This window comes from Ochotona curzoniae, unplaced genomic scaffold, assembly GCF_017591425.1.
Source record: "Ochotona curzoniae isolate NIBS_2020 unplaced genomic scaffold, NIBS_Ocur_1.0 contig_1302, whole genome shotgun sequence".
NCBI classification, from domain to species: Eukaryota; Metazoa; Chordata; class Mammalia; order Lagomorpha; family Ochotonidae; genus Ochotona; species Ochotona curzoniae.
The window spans coordinates 1,894,470-1,915,658 of NW_024465035.1; the positions used below are offsets into that span (position 1 = coordinate 1,894,470).

The 21,189-nt window shown below is 48.5% G+C and overlaps 1 protein-coding gene across 2 annotated transcripts; it reads left to right on the forward strand.

Annotated features, from left to right (window-relative positions):
* Positions 1-8,407, forward strand: DBR1 (debranching RNA lariats 1). 2 transcript variants are annotated; one of them, XM_041004460.1, is made up of 8 exons: positions 1-273; positions 708-832; positions 1,842-1,922; positions 3,364-3,449; positions 4,454-4,678; positions 6,259-6,339; positions 6,584-6,729; positions 7,527-8,407. In XM_041004460.1, the coding sequence occupies exons 1-8, from the start codon at positions 77-79 to the stop codon at positions 8,227-8,229; spliced, it is 1,644 nt and encodes a 547-aa protein (XP_040860394.1). In that variant the 5' UTR covers positions 1-76; the 3' UTR covers positions 8,230-8,407. The 2 variants fall into 2 exon arrangements, with proteins under 2 accessions (XP_040860394.1, XP_040860403.1); XM_041004469.1 differs by lacking the exon at positions 1,842-1,922.
* The last annotated feature ends 12,782 nt before the right edge of the window (positions 8,408-21,189 follow it).

A 21,189-nucleotide genomic window follows, 5' to 3' on the forward strand; every position in this document is an offset into this window, starting at 1 on the left:
GAAGTGTGGCGGGCGCTGCGGCCTCGGGGCGGCGGGAGCCGAGCGGGCGGGCGGCGGAGCGCGGCCCGGAGTCAGCATGCGGGTGGCCGTGGCCGGCTGCTGCCACGGCGAGCTGGACAAGATCTACGAGACGCTGGCGCTGGCCGAGCGGCGCGGCCCGGGGCCCGTCGACCTGCTGCTGTGCTGCGGCGACTTCCAGGCGGTGCGCAACGAGGCCGACCTGCGCTGCATGGCGGTGCCGCCCAAGTACCGCCACATGCAGACCTTCTACAGGTGAGAGCGGCCGAGCCGCGGCTTCCCCGCCCGGGCGCCTGGGAAATGTCTTTGCTGCTTTGCATGCGCCTGCCCGGTCGGGTTCCTGGGGGTGGAGGTGCGGCGGCAGCCGAGGGCAACCCTGCAGGAAGACGCCCCCCTAGGCTGAGATACCCACTTGCTCTGGGCGGCAGGGTTAGCCCCCTAAATCATGCACAGGTCTTCCTGGGCGTCTGGTGTGTGCGAGCTGCTTCTAGAAAGAACAGAACTCCGAGTCCGAAGTGGCCGAGCCCCTCCCTCGTGTTTGGCTTGCGTGTCTGTTTAGAGCATCTGCCTCTTCAGGACCGGAGTGCGTTTGGGGCAGTGGCTCCAGCAGGTGCTTTCAACGCATCCGGAGCCTTTTCCCTCGCGGCGTTGTCACTATGGTAACACACAACTCCGCCCTTGCACTCTAGGTATTACTCGGGAGAGAAGAAGGCCCCAGTTCTCACGATTTTCATCGGGGGTAACCATGAGGCCTCCAATCATTTGCAGGAGTTACCCTATGGCGGCTGGGTGGCGCCCAACATTTATTACTTGGGTAAGTGCTTCTGGGTGATGCTGCTTTTTTTTTCGTGAGATGAAAAGTCCTTGAGGATTTGTGTTGGGCAGTAGCTTTTGGAATGTTGTTAACTGGAGTAGCTAAATATGAAGACTGGAAGTCACTAGTAACTAGTTAGTTATTGAAACTATTATACTTAATGAAAGTAACAATGTTTCCTTATTCTGGTGTTTACGTTCAAATTTCCCTGTTACAAAAACGTAGACGGCTCAGACAGGACCCAGCTGAGGTCCTCACATTGCACCTGCTGGCCGGCACGCTGATGTCTCAGACTGTATTGGTCTCTTTTTAACTTCATGTATTTGATGAACAAATGAGAAGTCTGTGGTGTGTGGCCCTGTGGAAAGGTTCCCTTGTGCCCCTTCACATCCTGCCAGCTGCGTTTGGGGTTAGGAGCCCGATTAGCCTTCCCAAACTGCCCGCTCCTTTTCTCCTTTTGGAACCATTTATAGATTTTTTTCAATGTGAAGTAACTACTTTAAAATTTAGTTCCTTTGTTTCATTGCTGATGGGTTGCTGTGGGACAAGTACAACACTATGAAAAGAAAATTGTCACAAAATAATCGGGGAAGAAATCAAGGAAAACTCCCGCGTGCTTCATGCTTACTGACAAATTGCTCATGTACACTTCCGTTCTAGAACACTGGCCCCAGCTCTGCTCCCGCACTGCCTGGCTCCCGCACTGCCTGGCTCCCGCACTGCCTGGCTCCCGGTCTAACCGGATGCAGTGTGTCTGCTTACCTTTCCATGTTTTAGTTCTTGGTTCTTCCGGAATCCAGCTGACCTCTTAGCTGATCTGCGTGCATTTTTGTCTGCTTCACCTATTGTTAGCATATTACTGTGCTTAAGGAAAAAGAATGTAACTCTATTGTGAAACCTGGTTTTCACATAATTCTAGCAGTACGTGGGAATCCGGGATCCAGTGGTTTATTCAGTAAGGAGATTGCTTCAGCCTGTGGTCATTTTATTTTCTGGTGTGATTGCTCAGGTCTGGCTGGTGTGGTGAAGTACCGAGGGGTGCGGATTGGTGGACTCTCAGGAATCTTCAAATCTCATGACTATCGCAAAGGTATTGTCTAGCTTTACCTTTTTTTTTCTTGTTTTATTTATTTATTTACAAGTCAGAGTTACCCAGAGTGAGGGGGAGACAGACTCTTCCACGCACTGGTTCGTTCCCTGAGTGGCAGTAACAGCCAGCAGCAGGTCGGGCTGCGGCCCGGGGGTCTGGGAATTCATCCCTCACCCTGGTCGGGGCAGGGTCCCAGGCCTCCCCAGCACGTTGGCAGGGAGCTGGAGAAGAAGCGGAGCAGCTGCTGTGTGAGCCGGCCCCCAGGAGGGTGGGAGGCTGACCTGCAGTGGCTGCACCCCGCGGACCACTGCACCTCCTCGAGAGCTGAATGTCTCGGAGTAACAAGTGTGTAATGCAAGTCTGACTTTTTTTCAGCGAGTTCTTCTGTGGGCTATTTCACTGTTAATTTTATTACAAAATATTTTAAGCATGTGGAAATACAGAGAATATTATGTATATTCTGCTTTTTTTAATTTTGAATTTTTTTAAAAAGTATTTGTTGATTTTTATTGGAAAGACAGATTTTCAGAGAGAAGAAAAGATAGAAGGGGAGATCTTCCACCTGCTGGTTCACTCCCCAAGTGGCTGCAGTGCCAGAGCTGAGCTGATCTGAAGAAGGAGCTTCTTTCTTGTCCCCTTGTGAGTGTAGGGTGCAAAGCCATGAACCCTTGCACGTGCCGGGGTCGTTCCCACAGGTGCCGGTTCGTGTCCCAGCTGCTCCATTCCCCATCTGGGCTCTGGGTTTCTTGCTTCGCATCAGCGCAGCTCTGGCCATTGTGGCTGCAAGGGGAGTGAACCATCGGCCAGAAGATCTTCCTCTCTGTCTTTCCTCCTGTCTGTATATATGGCTTCCCAATAAAAGTGAAATAAATCTTTCTAAAAACATTGTAGGAAGTGTTTTACACAGCCGGTAAAAGGATATGGGGGATGCCACAGCTGTTTGGCAACAACAGCCAGAGCTAGGCTAATCCAAAGCCAAGAGCCAGGAGCTTCTTCCAGGTCTCCCATGTGGGTACAAGGTCCCAAGGCTTTGGGCTGTCCTCCACTGCTTTCCCAGGCCACAAGCAGGGAGCTGGATCGGAAGCAGGGCTGCCAGCCAGCGCCCATGTGGGCTCCCAGCGTGTGCAAAGCAAGGAGTTTAGTCACTAGGCTACCACACTGAATCCCCTACTTCTTAAAATTTTTAAATCATATGAAATATAGCATATTTCAATATTTGATAAGATTTAATTTTCAAAATAACCTCTTGATTATTTAAAGTTTATGATCTCTTATCAGGAGAAAATATTATTATCTCCAGGGCAGTAGTTTTATAAAACTTTTAAGAGCCAAAACCTTGATGATAAACTTTAATTTGTATTTTGCACTGTGTATTTTGTGTATTTACACATACAATATTTAAGGAAGTAAGTATAACCTGTTTTCTCTTTCTCTATTTAAGGTCATTTTGAATGCCCCCCTTATAATTCATCTACGATAAGAAGTATATATCACGTGAGAAATATTGAAGTCTATAAATTGAAACAGGTATATTACTGCTGACTCGAACATTGGGCCGTATGCCTTCTCCATGAGTTTATTTTATTGAGTAATAAATGCTTAATTTGTGATTTCCAATATTATTGCTTAGGGTAAAGCTAATGTTTCCAATATTATTGTTTAGGGTATATTGAAATAAAGGATACTTTCAAGAAAATATGAAAGATGTTTTAAATGCTAGTAGAAACCAATCTTAAGTAGAAAGCTGATGGCGGGTGTGGGGACTATGGCAGCGGTGTTGGTACACCGGCAGGATTATGGAGCAGGTGAGCTAGCTTTGGGCTTGAGGACCCACACGTTGCTGACACAGAGCCAAGATGTCCTCCCACATGTTTTATGTAATTCCCACCAAGTCTGCAAGCTAGGTCTTCCGGTAATGTCACACTTGCAGGCTGAGAAGCTGGTGGTCACACAAGGTCTCCACCTGCCTAGGGCAGGGTCGATGGCGGAGGCACCAGGAGGGACTCCGGGTGCAGCCCCGTCCTCCGTGTGTGCTGTGGACATGCCAGGAGGGACTCCGGGTGCAGCCCGGTCGTCTGTGTGTGCTGTGGACATCCCAGGATGCACGGCTGAAGTCCTGTGCCAAACAGCGTCCCTGTTGAAATGTTCATTATGTAAACTCATTCGAATTAATATTTTCTCTAAATCTTTGAGTTTACAAATATTAGAAACCTCATAAAACCTGATATTCTCAATCTTTGGGGTAGTCGTTTCTTTACCAAGCGTGCTCCTGAAGGTCCTGGCTGATGGCGTTCTGATTCACTGTGCCGCCGTGGTCCTGCCTTGACGCAGACAGCACGGATGATTGCTAAGACAGAGAGCCGCTGCTTTGTCTGCGTCGTGGACAGCCTGGCGTTGTTTATGATAGAGTACCCTTAGAATGAATGACCGGGAATCTGGAAGTCTGGGGGAGTGACTAGTTGTTTAGCAGTGGAGATGAGGGGGAAGGAGTTGCTCTGGTTAACAGGTTTGTTCTCCTGTTTGGTTTTAAGCTAAAGCAGCCTGTGGATATATTCTTATCTCATGACTGGCCAAGAAGTATATATCATTATGGAAATAAGAAGCAACTTCTTAAGGCTAAATCATTTTTCCGGCAAGAAGTAGAAAATAACACGCTGGGGAGCCCCGCCGCGTCTGAGCTCCTGGAGCACCTGAAGCCCGCGTACTGGTTCTCCGCGCACCTGCACGTGAAGTTCGCCGCCGTGATGCTGCACAAGGTAGAAAGCAAGGTGACACCAGGGGCTGGGCGTGTCTGGCTCAGTTCTCGAGTTAGATGACCCTTCCGAGCGGCTCGGTGGGCAGCGCCAGGTTGGGGGCAAACAGCTGCTGAACAGTGCTGGGATGTGCTGGGCACCAAAGTCAGGCTGCTTGGATGGGGATGCAGGCAGAGGAGTAGAGAGAGGGCAGCTTTTCCAAAGGAATACATGGCTAAACTGAGTCTTGTCTTGAAGTGTCAGAATGATATTTGAGGTGAGATGAGCCTTTCAAAGGCTAGAGGCCAGAGAGTGTGCATCCGGGGAACTGTGCTGAGCCTTGGGGACAGGAAGCTAAAGATTGTAACTGCCTGCTGGGCCTTTGCCTGCAGTTTGGTTGTTACTTTGTGAGAGGTGAAGCCAAGTGAAAGGGACATAGCAGAGGAGACTGATGAGGCCAGAGAGGGTCCACACTAAAGCAGAAAGAACACAGAGAACGAAGTAGGACCTGTGGAAGCATTGGGAGCGGATTAGTCAGGTCTCAGCGAGTTCAGGGATGGGTGGGGTGCAGGATAAGTTCCAGGAACATCTTGGGGGCAGGTGCATGAAGGAAGGTAGGGAGTGTTCTTGGGTACTAAGTCTTCTGTTGGAACATGAAGTTCTTTCCTCTCTAACATTGGCTGATCTCTGACTTTCCCGTGAAGTATTCGTAGGGGAACGTGTAGGAAAAGCTGGGTTCACAAAATGAAGAGCTTTCTCCTTGGACACATTGGTAGAATTCCTGGGAATCATGCATGCCTTCCTCAGGTGTGGGAGGAGATAGGCAGCGCCTGCAGCCCCCTTGAGCGAGCGCTGCCGTGCATGGTCCTCACGCACCCCCCTCTGGCTTTGTCCGTGCGCTGTTTCAGTCCCCTGTGCTAACAGCGCTTCTCCGTTTTCCTCTGACCCTCCCCGGGCCTCCGCTGGGAGTGCGGCCTCAGCACGGCCAGCCTAGCTTTGCCCTCCAGGAGCCTCCCTGTTTTCCAGGAGTTTTTGGTCACTCCTTCCATTGGCTTGTATTTGTGATCTCTCTCCTTGTGTTTGTCAGTTCAGTGAAGTTGTGTAGTGAAGTTTTGGAACAGGTCCACCCCAGACATGTGCTTTGTGGGTTTGCAGTTAACCTTGTTCAGCCCCAGGCCACCACTGATGGGCTCCGTGTGTGTATAGATTCGCCCTTTATGCATGTGCATAGAAGAGAAACAACAAATCATAGAGTCTTCTCTGTCTGATTTATTTCATTCCCTTGTTTTTGACGTTTGCTCATGTGGTGTTCAGGGTCCATGTCTCATTCTTTTTGTTGCTGGATAGGATTTTGTTTCAAGGGTAAGTCGTGTTGACTCCTGGTGACGTGGCAGGAAGTGCTTGCCCAGTAGAGAAGTTTAAGCCTGGAGAGGCTGAGTGCTTTACTCGTTGCACAAATAGGTTTGGAACCAACCCACTGAGGAAATGGAACACTCAGGCCTGTGTCCTTAGGACATGTGCAGGGGGCATTGCTTCTGCCCTCTTCAGGATAGAGATGACCTGTACTGTTATAACAGTCTTAAATCCTTGTTCATGTTGTGTAGGCCAAGGATCAAGGACAGCCAGCCAGATCGACCAGATTTTTAGCCTTGGACAAATGCTTACCACATAGAGACTTTCTCCAGGTAAATCAGAAATGAAACAGCTTTGCAATGCAGTTCTATCTCTCGTAGATTAAAAATGTGTTTTCAGTGTTTCATAATTTGCATGTCCTTCGTAATTTTTGTATTTTGACAGTCTTTTGGGGATGCTTGAGTTGTAGCAATGTTTCAAAATTCATTTAAAATTAAGTTGGAATTTCTGCTTTTATTATGTTAAATTTTTAACCTGTTAGACATATTTCTTTAAGATGCTGTCCTCTTGCTGTAGGTCTTGGAGATAGAGCATGACCCGAGCGCGGCTCCTGTCTTGGAGTATGACGTCGAGTGGCTGGCTGTGCTCAGGGCCACCGATGAGCTCGTGAACGTGACTGGAAGGCAGTGGAACATGCCTCAGGATAACGGCCTGCATGCGAGGTGTGTGGCGTGTGGGCTTGTCCTCGAGTTGTGAAGTACACACCTGCGCACTTTTGGCTCCAGCCTTTTCTTGCAGATGTGGGAGTTGACTTGTGCAGACCCGGGTGGGAGGGTCCTGCAGGTAGACACCGCCTCCTGCTGCTGAAGTTAGCTTACCCTGCTGGTACGGACCCCGGGAGGGCAGTGGGATCGACCGACCTTCCTTCCTTCCTTCCTTTTCACTTTTTAAAAGTCATTTTAAAGTTATTATTTTATGATACAGTTCCATAGGAACTTGGATTTCCCCTCTTCCTTTCCCAAATTCCCTCCCAACACCCTTTATTGTTACAATGTGTAGTCCTTGATGAACAGTCATAAGTCCATCCTTCCGCTGTTTTAGTGTATCCTGACACTGTGGGTGTGGATAATGGCAGAGTCCAGCATCCTGTTGTCAAGATACATTCAGTAGTCCCATTGGGAGTCCATCTTTGATCTGGAAGCAGAGACGCATACTGCATTGTAGCCTCACATCTGGATATGACAGTCTCCATGACACAGTTACTATACATTCCCTGAAATGAAAAGCCACAATACAAAATTAACAACAGAAAAAAAAAATAGAAATTTACAGCGCCGTGAAGTTCTCAAGAGGTTTTGATAGCTCAGCAGTTCTGAATTGCTGTTGTTCCCTCCACTCCAACCGCGATGAAATCTCCCCAGAATCCACTGGCTGCTATGGTTCACCTTAGAATATAGAATATTTCTTTATTTCCTGTGTGAGGGTGACAAAACGTAAGAAGTGTTTTGGATTTTTACAGGTGGGATTATAGTGCGACAGACGAGGCTATGAAGGAAGTATTGAAGAAACTGAATCATGACCTCAAAGTTCCGTACAACTTCAGTGTCACCGCTGCTTGCTACGACCCTGGCAAGCCCCACGCTCCAGCGCAGCTGCTCCACAGGATCAGTCCGCAGACCACAGAGTTCTGTGCCCAGCTGGGCATCACAGACATTAACGTCAGGCTGCAGAAGGCCCGGGAAGAGCACCCCTCGGGCGGGGAGTGTGACGAGCAGGGCGTGGACAGTGACGCCTCCGGCGAGGACCGGAGTGAGTGTCACACGGACGTGTCGGCCTTGTCCTCTGTCAATCCAGACGAAATCATGTTGGACGACGAGGACGAGGAGGGGGAGGAGAGTATTGTGAGTGCACACAGTAACGTGGATACGCTGTCTACGGAGCATTCTTCTGACCAAGCATCTGACTTTTCTACGAGCTTCTCTGGCATCAGGAGCTTGCCCGGATCCATGGCTGTATCTTCTGATGACACGCTGAATTCCCTCACTGGTGGAGAGGGGAAGCTTGAGGAGGCTGAGGAGCCCGAGGATGGAAAGGACTCACCTGAACGGCCATTGAAGCGACTGAGTGATGAACACGAGCCTGAACAAAGAAAGAAAATCAAGAGGCGAAATCAAGCCATCTATTCTGCGGACGGCGAAGACGCGGCGACGGGCGACAGTTAACGCCCAGTGCTCCATCGAGTCCATACGGGATTTTAGAGCCCATTTTTAAAGTTGAATTTTTGACTCAAGAACTTAACTTTGTAATAATGAAGTTATTCCAGAAAATTTGCAATAGAGATTGACTTTGTCTTTAGGCCTCTGTACATATTGGACGTGTGCATTAAAATGTCATATGTACTGTGGTTGGTCCCCTTGTTTTGGTAGACAAGTGTGTATTCATTTCATTTCTTCCTGTGCTACTCTGAGAGATGAATCTATCAAAATGAGTAAGGAATTTTTATCTTCAAGGAGTTAAGTGCTAATATAAATATTTTTGATGTATAAAATACAATATATTTTGTTTTAGGAAATCACATTGTGTAAATAACTGTATGTGGTATTCTTTCTTTTCACTCATCACAAATATTGCCTTGCTAGCTCCTAATAAATTAAAGACGGTAGGTAAGATTTCAGGAAGTATAAACATAAAAGATTACACTGAGATTAATATCCTATTGACATTTTTAACTTTTTTTTTTTAAGATTTATTTATTGCAAAGGCAGATTTACAGAGAAGAGAGAAACAGTTCTTTCAAATGTGCGGGTTCACTCTCCAAATGGCTGCAAAAGCTGCAGTGGAGCCGATCCGAAACCAGGAGCTTCTTTCAGGTCTCTCATGCAGGTGCAGGGTCCCAAGGCTTTGGACCATCCACTGCCCTGCCAGGCCACAAGCAGGAGCTGGATGGGAAGGGGAACAGCTGAACATGAACTGGCACCCATATGGGATGCTAATTGAGCCGTTAGGTCAGGTCCTGTATTTTGATTTAATGGAACCATCATAAGTACATACAGAAGGAGTTGGCCCAGTTCAGTTCAGGATTAATTACTACGCAAGGATCCAGTTGCTCGTGCTTGGTGATGGGATGGTAGCATTAAAGTGTTCTTGAACATTCCTGTAGAAAACTACCCCCTGCTGTGTCTAGGTCAGGTTCCTGGACCACCACAGGTGGAAGTGGTCACTCTTCCATGTGGGCTCCTTCCCTCCTTCCCTCCTTCCTCCCTTCCTCCCTTCCTCCCTTCCTTCCTTCCTTTCTCCCTTCCTTCCTTCCTTCCTCCCTTCCTCCCTTCCTCCCTTCCTCCCTTCCTCCCTTCCTCCCTCCCTTCCTTCCTTCCTTCCTTCCTTCCTTCTATTTGAGCAGAGTAACAGAAAGAGCCAGCAAACAAGAAGAGCTCCCATGCATTAGTTCACTTCCTGAATGCGCACACAGGAACTGGGGCCAGATGGAGGAGCTGGCACTCACTCGGGCCTTGTGTGGGTGGCAGGGAGTCAGCTGCCTGAGCGGTACTACCGTCTCATGCGTCCACATTAGCAGGAAGCCGGAGTGCCAGATGGGAGCCAGGTGTTACGGCAGGCGCTCCGACGCAGGGCAGCTCAACTTGCAGTGTAAAAGCCTACTCCCTTATCAGTTTTTAGGAGAGTGACGTACGTTTTTATCTCAATCTCATACTGGCCAATTAAAAAAAAAGATTATTTATGTTAAAGGCAGAATTCTGGAGAGGAAAGGAAGGGTGGGAGGGAGACAGAATATTCCATCCTCCAGTTCACTCCCCAAATGACAGCAACAGCTAGGGCTGCGCCAGACTGCAGCCAGGAGCCGGCAGCTCATCCAGGTCCCCATCATGTGTGCAGGGGTCTGAGCACGGGGGCCTCTTCACTGCGTTTCCAGGCCCGTTAGCAGGGAGCTGGATTGGAATTGGAGTTACTGAGATTTGAACCACTGCCCACATGGGGGACAGGTGCTCCGGGTATCAGCTGTGCTCGTTAAGCTGCTGTGCAGGCCCTCAATTGTTGCTGTTTTGTAAATATAACGCTGTAAGTCTATGACTTTAAGTACATGTGAGAGAAACAGAGAGAAAAGTCTTCCATCCTCTGGCTCACTCCCCAAGTGGCTGATCCGAAGCCAGGAGCCAGGAGCCTCCTCTGTGTCTCTCACATGGGTGCAGGGTCCCAAGGCCTTGAGCTGTCCTCAACTGCTTTCCCAGGCCATAAGCATGGAGCTGGATGGGAAGTGGAGCAGCTGGGATTAGAACCGGTGCCCATATGGGATTCTGGCAGCTGCAAGGCGAGGAATTTAGCCACTATGCTACTGCGCCGGGCCCCATCTGAAGAATTTTTATCTCTTGCAATTTTTATGCCTTGTAAAGCTGAAAGTGTTCAGCAGAACCCGACTCAGTTGGGTTTTGAATCATTTGCTGCGACTCTAAGGGTTTTCTTGCTGTGGCCTGAAAATGTCCTCTAGGTTCCTCTTGTACATTTCCAGCACTGGCCCCGGTGAACCTCTGATTCTCTCAGCTGTGTGATTCTGAGACCACACTCTGTCCTTTACTGGTCATTGGTTAAATCTTCTTCAATGGAGACAGGAAATGTTCACACACACACTCACACACATTCACACACTCACATTTATACTCTCACACACACACACACATATTCTCAAGTTCATATTGATATTTTCAAGTCAGTTCACAACTACAGCCTGTTTCACTGCTAACTGTATTCCTCTCTTGGAAAGTGGAGATTTTTCAAGGATCCGCAGTGATTAACCACCCTGTTGCTCGCCCCTGTGTCTCCAGTGTCTGGGATGCTCCTGGCTTGCTAGGTGTGTTCTATTGCCTCTGCACTTAATTGCCACCTTCTGTTTTATCTACAAGTGAGTTTAAAACGGGACAATATGACATGTGTGAACAAACCCAGAGACATATTCCTGATGCTGACGAAAGCAGGGTCATGTGGGCTGGCAGTGCTGAGTGAAGCAGGCAGAAAGCATTGGGACATCAGACCACTACTGACCGCTTTCTTGGAACTGCAGGACAATTTCAAATCCTCCTGCCGGGCCAGGGGACGTCCTCTGAGAGTAATTCAGTGACTTCCTTTTGCGGGGTCGAGTGCGAGTCATGTCCTGCTTCCCGTGTCTCCCCTCCTTTCATGGGAACCCAACACTCTGGTCTTTGTTCTGGGCTCAGAACAGTGGGGAAAGGAATTGGCAATGCTGATAAGATATCTCGTCGTGTATTGGTTTTGTCCCGTTAATAGCTCAATGCTTTCACAAGTTATCAATCCCACTTGCTTGACAACTACATTCCAAACCGGAACTGCTGACTCCAAGGGCTCCAAGGTAAACAGGACAAGTATTGCCTGAACATTTCCTCCTTATATTAAATCCTTGTTCAAAGAAGGTACAGAATTAAGAGGTGTGTTTTTCATATGCAGTTCAAGTCAACAAACATTTCTTGTTAAAAATTTCTTGAACTTTGCCTTCTTAGTACAGTGGGTCCTTTATAGGAGTGAGTGCTTAGTCCCACACACTGAACTCCTGGAGGTTGTCAGAGGCCGAAGACTTGGGGAGATCTCATGCCCAGTTTTGTGGTTTGCCTCCTTGCTCTGCCTTTTCTTTATCCTAGTCCTAGATACCTGAGAAATGGCATTGAAAATGAAAGAACACTGGATTCAGAAATTTTTTTTCCTTCATCCTGTCTATTCCTTATTTGGGATTCGTGCATCCTGACTTTCCTCAGCTGTCTCATCAGTGCTAACTAGCCAGGCTCCCTAGTTCGTTGGGTTGGCCAAGTCTGGCATATATTATAATGGGGGAAGAACTCTGTAATCTAAAGGCCAAGTTCCCAGGAAAGTAGATAATACCTGGATGGATATGTGACATTGTCATTGATGTTCAGGCCCCTACGGCCGAAAGACAAGGGGCTCTTTGCACATGTCTGCTCAGGTTGTCATCCCGAGGGCCGGGGCTCGTTGGAGGAGGTCTGAGACTATGAAGACAGCCAAAGAAAAATTTTTGAGAAACAGAGAGCTCACATCCACAATTTCACCCTGGAAATGCCCTTGATGACTGAGCCTGGGAGCCCCATCTGTGGCTCCCCTGTGGATGACAGGGTTCTAAGGATGTGACCATCACTGCCGTGTCCCAGGGTCTGCATGCGTAGGAAGCTGAAGTCAGGAACTAGAGCAGAGACTTAAACCCGGGCAGTTTAATATGGGATACAGGTATGTTAACTGCTAAGCTGAAGAATCTGGGGCCAAGTTTATGTCGTGGAAGGTCCAGTGCATTCCTTCTAGATGGTGTTGATGTATGGCTAAGTGGCATCCAGGTTGGAGCAGTCATGGCAGGTGGGGCTCCATCCTTGGTCAAGGGACCTCTGGAGTCTAAGTTAATGCTGCTGCTGTGGCACCTGCCTGAACTTACTAGCATGGGTTAGGTCAGATGAGCCGGGATGGAGAGCAGCAGGAGGGATGGAGGCCCGCCTGTTACACTAAAAGGAAGACTGAAGGATGGGTCTGGGAGTACTGCAGTGTTCTAGGCTGAGTGGCTCACATGATAGGAGGCTGTCTTGGGAAGACTTGGGAGCTATAGCAACTGGCAAGCTAGGAACCTGGCTTGTGCCTACACCTTGTGGACTCTCACTCAGGGTTTATGGGTTTCTTCCTAAATAGTCGTTGGGTGGTAGATCCTGCTCATCTGAGAAAAGACGTCCAATGACCTGAGTTTCTTGTCAGCGAGTCCGAATACCACACACGTCAGTAACATTCCACATTTCTCCTTTCTCCCTCGCTGCTGTGGTTTACAGACCCTTTTCATGCTCACAGTGAGCCTGAAGGTGGCTAGTTTCCAAGCTTGGCAGGGCCTGGGCTCCTGGGATGGCCCAGAATGGGTGCTGGTGCCCTTGCCCTGTGGTGGCTGGAGGCAGAGCTGCACGCCCAAGGCAGTGTCCACTGCGCCCACTACTTGCTTCTCTGCCAGAGAGGGCCTACGTTGTGTTTGTAGGGTTTCACTGTGTGGCTTCTGCTCATATTCCTTCCTACCTAAGACCGTTCATCCCTTCCCTGCTCGCTGCCAGAACCCCTTGTTCAACCATGTTTGTCATTGTGCAAGCACCTGGAAAGTACTAAGCTATGCGTCCCCCTTGAGACCCAGGCACCAGAAATGCCTTACTCCACAATAAGCGCTCTAGAAGTCCCAGAAGACGAAGCGGGACACTCCAAACTCTCAGCCCTTTCTAGGGATAAACACTGAAGCTATTCAACGTCAGAAATCTTCAGAAGATGCTAGGCATTCTGAGCACGGAATCAAGACGATCTGGAGCGGTTCAGTTGCAAAAGGGATAGGTGCGTGCAAGCAGGTGTTTGCCACAGACATGCCCAGATTAGCATGCTTGGGTTGGAGTCCTAGCTTCAATTGCAACTTCTTGCTAAGTACATTCTGCAAGGCGGTCCAAGTTCTTGGGTCCCTGCCACCCACACAGCAGGTCTGGATCTAGCCCTGCTTGCTCACTTCAGCCTGGCCCTGGCCCAGCTATTGCAGACATTCGGAGAGCAAGCCAGCAGATAGGAGGTCTTTCTCTGTCACTGTCTCTTCCCGCCTTCCAAATAAATGCTAGGGGGAGGAAAGGAAGGGGCGTGTGGAGACGCCGGACAGCTGTTGCGAGGGACCTCAGGCACAAAGGAAATTAGGGCCATCAAGTGGAACAGCTTTAACTTCCTGCGTGTACGTCACTGCTACTTCAGGACCCAAGTGTGCTCAGGAGGTGACTTACCTGGTACGGAGTTGGGTGGCTAATATGCAGTTAGGGTCACGCCTCTGTTAGAATGAGAAAAGGGGGAGTCTATTCAAAAGTGTACAAAGGGCTGGCTTCTGTCCAAAAGGCACCTTCGGCAACATCAAAGTGACAGCTCACCCTTCTGCCTTTATTGTGAGGATAGAAGAAGTTCCCGGTCACACCCTTCTGATGACTTCTCTGTTTTATGATGAGCAAACTAGACAGCATTACAGTTCTGGCCTTCCGATGGGTTTGACTTTGCTGTCTTATAATTGTAAGCTGTTATTCTGCTAGTATCTGATTTGTTCTTGAAAGAGGCCACTCACGCCATTTTCTGGGTTCGTCTCTTGGAGCCCTCCCAAGGCTGCGGCCGGGGGTTTTGTCTTTGATACATTTCACTTTGCTCACTGAAATTGTCCCCATGAAAACTGTTCTTTGGGTGTGAGACAAGAACTGGGGTACCTCCATCTTTTGCATCGATTTCTCAGTAACAGCTGTTGGCATGGAGGCGTCCAGGGAGAAGTGTGCATTGCTGGTTTGTGGCTGAGAGAGGCCCTGACTGCACTCAGCTGGCGCTCTGATCCAGAACAGCCCCAAAGAGGATCACTGCGTGTTCCTTCAGGGGTGCTGAGAAACAGCCTGCAGGAGGGTGCAAGTGCAAGCACACACCGGGATTACCACCACAAACAGGCCAAGGAAGCCGACGCTGTGAGGCAAAAGGAGCCTTCCTGCAGCCACTTTAACTGACTGCGAGGAGTCAGGTTTTTTTCTTTTGGTAAGATTTATTTATTTTTATTGGAAAGGCAGATCAGATTCACAGAGAGAATGAGAAAGAGCCCCAAGTGGCTGCAACAGCCGGAGCTGAGCCATTCTGAAGCTAGGAGCTTCCTCTGCGTCTTTCTTTTTAAAGATTTATTTTTATTATTTTTTTATTGGAAAGGCAGACACACAGAGAGGAGAGACAGAGAGGAAGATCCTCCGTCCGATGATTCACTCCCCAAGTGAGCGCAACGGCCAATGCCATGCCGATCCGAAGCCAGGAGCCTCCTCCAGGTTTCCCATGCGGGTGCAGGGTCCCAAAGCCCTGGGCCGTCCTCGACTGCTCTCCCGGGCCACAGGCAGGGAGCTGGAAGGGAAGCGGGGCTGCCGGGATAGAACCAGTGCCCATATGGGATCCCGGGCATGCAAGGCAAGGACCCCAACCACTGCGCCACCGCGCCGGGCCCTCCTCTGCGTCTTTCACGCAGGTGCAGGGTTCCAGGGTTTTGGGCCATCCTCAGCTGCTCTCCCAGGGCCACCAGCAAGGAGATGGATGGGAAATGGAGCAGCTGAGACACGGACTGGCGCCCATATGAGATCCTGGCATGTGCAAGGTGAGGATTTAGCCACTGGTCCATCATGCTGGGCCTGCGAGGAGTCAATTTTTGCTCCAGATCCCTGGGCCTTTAGGCAACAGGAGCTTGTCTATTGCTTATTTGTGGCAGTGGGCTTTGTTTTGTTTAAAACCTTGGGTGTGCACAGAAAGTGTTTTGACAGCTCACAGGATTACCTGATGACAAAACCTTCCCAAGTTTCTAGTTTCCATGTGTATGTGTGTGTGTTGTGTTGGTTGGTTTGTTTTTAACAGAATGCATTTCTACTTATGTTCACTTTATTTAGAAGGCAGAGAGAGAGAGCTGAGGCTGTGACCTGGGCTGGGCCAGGTGGAAGCCAGGAGCCCGGAGGTCAATCCAGATCTCCCTTGAGTTTGGCTGAGACTCAAGGACCTCCCGGGGGGAAGCAGCACGATGCTGGATTGAGAGTGGAAGAGGTGGGACTTGAACTAGGCACTTCAGTGTCTGAGGCAGCTGTCCCCATCAACCACTGAGCCACTACACCGAACATTCCCCTTTGTCCATGACTTGGAGGCAAGCTGAACTGGTCGGCTGCAGCATATCCCTGTAAGTCCAGGATATGTAATGATGTATCTTTTTTTCTCCCAGATGAAACCATCTCCTTGCAGCCTCTGCGGTGGATCTGTGAGCCGGCAGGAATAGCTTGTGGGTTACTTGGAAATTTGAGGAAACCATGAAGAGGGAGGAGCTTCCTGTGACCCTCTCGTGTGCAGCCCTAATCTTTTGCTAATGATTCACCTAGCCCTGCATTGTTGAACTGGAAACTGAGTGGTCATTTATCAGAAAGTACAGCAGGGGAAAAACGTGTCTAAGATCGTAAATACTGGCTAACTGTAAGCTTCTGACTGGAAGGTAAGCTCATTTTTACTGATTTTGTATTTTCGTTCAGAGCTGTGTGGAGTGTAAAGTCAGACATCTCTGTCCCTCTGGAATTGGCCGGAGGTGGAGCTGATGCTTACAGGGTAGGAGGCACTGCAGGGATGGTTGGGTGACAGGTAGATCCTGTTAGAACTGCTTACTGTGCGATCTTCATCATCTATTCCTTGGTCAACTTTCTGCTTAGTTCTGTGCTAAGGTACATTTCAGTACCTTACCGTGGTTTAGTACCTTATCTTGATTTTCTAGGCTGACCATTCTATCCTCTGAAAACAGTGTTTATTTCTTTTAATAGTCATATCAGAATCGATAGGTTTTGGTGTTCGATTTAGGGTCCAAAGGAGAGAAGGTGACTAGACTTTCAGGGGCCAGAGCAGAGAGGATGAAGATGGCAGAGACGGAGCTGTCCCGGGAGGAGGGCAGGTGGCTTGAAGCTAGGTTCCACTGGGTCTGAGCAGCAGGCAGAGCTTCTAAGTAGTTTGTTGGAGTAAGTGCAGAGCACCACAACGACCGTGATTCAGCAGGTGGGGGAGACGCAGGAAGGCTCCTTGGTGACCACTGTCCTCGCAGTTTGGAATGTCCCCAGGAGTAGGGCTTTCTGGAGTCATAAACACTCCATGAGCTTCTAGATGAATTATCACACCCAGGTTCATCAGGCCTGGGATTATAACAAATTCAGCAGTTTAATATATCTATATCTACACGACGTATCTATATATCTCCCTATATAGACATAGAGAAAGGAGGAGAACTTTACATCTGGCATCACAAGCAAGAACTCCCATCGCTACATCAGCTAATGCTGTCCCCTTTTCTCTCTCAGCATGAGTGAGATGCTGTACTGATAGGCTGTGGGGCAGGGACTGCAGCGTAAGCAGAGAACAGCGAGATACACGGCCAGCAATCCTCTGTGAGATGTAAGGCTGAGCAGGGGAGCCTAAGTAGCAAATGCTACCTGAGAAGGCAGGGCAGGGCCAGGAGAGGTGGTGAGAAAACCCAGCCGGCTGTTAAGTCGCTAAGAAGAGCAACTGAGCCAGAGATAAGGCACTCGGGGATAGGACTGATAAATTACCTCGGAGGAAGCCGACCCACAGTAAAGTGACAAGTTTTGTTTGAACTAGATATGGGGAAGGCAGCTTTGAGAGTAGTCAGGATAGGATTAGGGAACCGGCCAAGATCAGACACCAGGATGAAGGAGTATACCAGCTGGAGTGTCTTTGGATTGAGGTTTTATTTTTTTCTTAATTTAAAAATACTTATTTATTTGAAAGACAGATTCACAAAGAAGAGAGACAGAGAGAGATCTTCCATCCACTGGCTCACATCTACAATGGCTGGAGCTGGGCCAGTTTGAAGTCAGGGGCTAAGAGCTTCTTCTGGGTCTCCCCCTTGAGCACAGGGTCCCTAAGCACCTGGGCCATCCTCTACTGCCTTCCAAGGGCATTAGCAGGGAGTTGGATTGGAAGTGGAGCAGCTGGGACTTGAACTTTATAATCCATTTGGGATGCTGGCACTGCAAGTGGAAGATTAGTTTGTCATACTATGGTGCTGACTCTTGGCTGGAAGTTTTAATGAAGTTCCTTAAGACGTTGAGGAGTGTGTGGTCTCTTCATCTCCCACCCCGTGTGGCACAGTGCTGGATGGAAGCCGTTGATGGACCAGGTAGCCCCTTGGGTGTGGTGTTGGGGAGACAGCCACTCTTGCACACATAGGTTAACTACTGAGCTAGTCATGGGGAGGTACAGAAGTTGTTTCTGGTTTAGCTGTGATGGCACAGGCCCTTGGCAGTCTCCTCAGTTTTGATCCAGGCTGATTGGAGAGCTTCTTCAGGGAGGCTCTGACAGGTTTTGTGATCCGATCTGGGTTCCTGAGACTCCAGTGGCCAGGTGTTTTAGTAGAGCGGGCGGGGCTTCCTCGGAAGCCAGCCTCTGCCATGTAGCTATTTACTGAATGCCCTGCTTTTTTGCACCAAAAACAGTGCTATTTTGGGGGTAGACTGTCCTACCTGGGTTTCCTCAGTGGCAAATCACCACATAAAACAATATTAGCCCGTTCAGGTAGGAACAAGCATATCAGTAGCTTCGTATCTTCTGTTTATTAATGTAAAGGCTTTAAGTTCAGGGCTGAGGACTAATCAATCTTTCAATCAGAGAAAGCGGCTGGCAGGTTTAGGTAGACCAAAAAGTGTCCGTCTAACTTAGCTTTCTCTCCTCTCGCTTTCTTCTTTTCCTCCTCTTCCTCCTTCCTTTTCTTCTCCTCCTCCTTTGACTGTTTAAACAGAGGATGGGTCAGGGTTGCTAGCAAGCAGAAAGCGTGCCCGGGGAGGTAAGCCGGCTCGGTGTAAGCAGTGCTGGCCCGGGGCAGTCGGGAGCTGGGGGCGAGGGAGAGAACCCTTCACCTCCAAGCATCCCACCAAGCATGCAGGACGATTTGTCTGCTATGAAGCCATGGGGGAACAAGTCTACTCGTCGCTGTGTCCTGTGGCACTGATCAACCCCAGTGCGTAAGACGTCACAGCTTCGTATGAGTAGCGTTTTATAACCCAACAGTACACTTTATATAGTTTAAATTAGCTTAGCTATTGTCTCTCCCCGGAGAGCCTTATCTTTTGAGAGTTCCCGCTAGAAACCTCAAGTCAAAGACTCAGTTTTAAAGTTTGTAGATGTCAAAGACTTGCCAGAGGTTTAAACCATTTGGTCAGAGTAAAAGCTCTGAGCATCTTAACCAAAGCCATGAACCGGATTGAATCCAATAAAGTTAATTCTTGTAAGACTCACTTTTCTTTTAAGATTTATTTATTTTTTACCGGGAAGTCAGATTTCCAGAGATTTCTGTTTGGAGAGTTGTATTTGAAGATGTTGTCTTATGGGATGGCTTCTTTTTCTGAAAGTATATAAAATAAAATGTAACTGACCGAATCTTTTTATAGCGGCTTTTATTGTGTTTGTATGGCTCTTTCCATTTGTTCAGCATAGTAAACAGCGCAGGTAGTGTGTGCTAGCCATATGCTGCGTGTTGGGAATCAAGCAGTGAACAGAAAGCAGAAATTTCAGTGAAATTCAACAATAAATCAAATGTGAAAAAAAGCATTATTTTAACCTTCCATCACCAAGCATGCGTTGTCACTCGGTCTTAGAAGCTTTTCTGCATTCTCAGCTTATAGCTTTCTCTGTAACTTCCTTTCCTTCAACTCACATTCCAAACACTCCTCAAGGTCTCTAAGAGGAAAATATATTTCAAAAGGACATGCAAAATGCTAACCCATCATTACTTTAAAAGATTTCGAATTTTGAAAATACAATTTTTTTTATAATATTGGAGAAATTAACTCACTTTGCCAAGGTTCTGTGAGCCTAGGCATCTCAGGAAAACATGTAACGTAGGAAATAAGGCATTGAAGTGTAGATGCCACAATGCTTTGTGGACAGAAACACTTTGGAGAGCCACACTGTGGACGACCAGAATTTAGCCTGAGCCCGATTCCGCCGACACCGAGTTTGGAGCAGCCGAGGAGTTCAGCAGGAGTTTCACCGAGCGTTGTGCTTCTTAGGCAGCAGCATTGGAGAGTATCGGACAGCATCACCATCTAACAAGCCACTTATTGACAAGTGGAAAACAGAAATCTTAAAATGCTGAACATAGAAATTCTATAGTTTAGCCAGTTCATATCCTGGCTGCCCCACTTCCCATCCAGCTCCCTGCTTGTGACCTGAGAAAGCGGTCGAGGACGGCCCAAAGCCTTGGGATCCTGCATTCATGTGGGAGACCCGGAAGAAGCTCCTGGCTCCTGGCTTCGGACTGGCTCAGCTCCAGCTGTTGTGGTCTCTTCTGGAGTGAAAGAGCAGACAGAAGATTTTATTCTGCCTCTCCTTCTCTTTCCAATAAAAATAAATACTAAATAATAAATCTTTTAAAAATAATAAGCTCATTTAGAATATTTATTTTTTTTGCAAAGTCAGATTTACAGTGAGGAGAGACAGAAAGAAAAATCTTCCATCTGTTGGTTCACTCCCAAAATGACTACAATGGTCAGAGCTGAGCTGATCCGAAGCTTGGAGCCAGGAGCTTCTTCTGGGTCTCCCACGCTGGTGCAGGGTCTCCAGGCTTTGGGCTGTCCTCGACTGCTTTCCCAGGCCACAGGCAGGGAGCTGGATGGGAAGCTGGGCCGTCGGGATTAGAACCAGTGCCCATATGGGATCCCTGCATGGTCTAGGCAAGGACTTTAGCTGCTAGGCCACCATGTTGGGCCATCATACGTCTTTTGTTCTTAGAGTTTCATGAATAGCTTTCCTGACTAATTATATTCGTATGTCAAATTGTTTCTTGTATTTTAAAGTAAGATTTAATTATTTATCTGAAAAGTAGAGTTAGAGAGAGAGAGATGCTGAGAGAGATCTTCCATCTGTTGGTTGATTCTCCAAAGGGTTGCAACTCCTGGGGCTAGGCCAGGCTGAGGTCAGGAGCCAGGGGCTTCTTCTGGGTCTCCCACATGGGTGCAGGGTCCAAGTACTTGGATCATCTTTGGGTACTTTGCTAGGCATATCAGCAGGCAGTTGGATCAGAAGTGAGGCAGCCGGGTCTTGGTGCCAGTGCCAGGCAGCAGCTTTCCATGCCACATCAGAACGCCAGCTCCTGTCAAAGTACTTTTGACTCAAGAGAGACTCTAAATGACCATAACGTAGATTACCGTAGCTAATTCGATTATATTTCATTTAGAATTTCTTAAATTTGAAAAAACAGAGAGAGGGAGACAGCCAGATTTGGAGATCTTCCATGCACTGCTTAAATACTCCTCATCTTCCACAGCTTCCAACAGCCAGGGCTGGGCCAGGAAAAGACAGCATGCTAGGGTTCAATCCCGGTGGCCCGCGTGCACGGCAGGGGCCTGACACCGGAGTCATCCCCTACTGCCTCCCAGGGATCCCAAGTGGGGCTGGGACTCAAATCCAGGCTCTGGTGCTGTAACCTCAAGACGCCCGCCCTCCATGTAAGATCGTGTAAACATTTGTTTCTAAGTGGCGTGGCCAGATCATTTTCTTGTGTGACTGATTTTGAGTGCCTTGTGCTGATTTAAGGGCGCAGGTAAGAGCAAGGCGCGGAC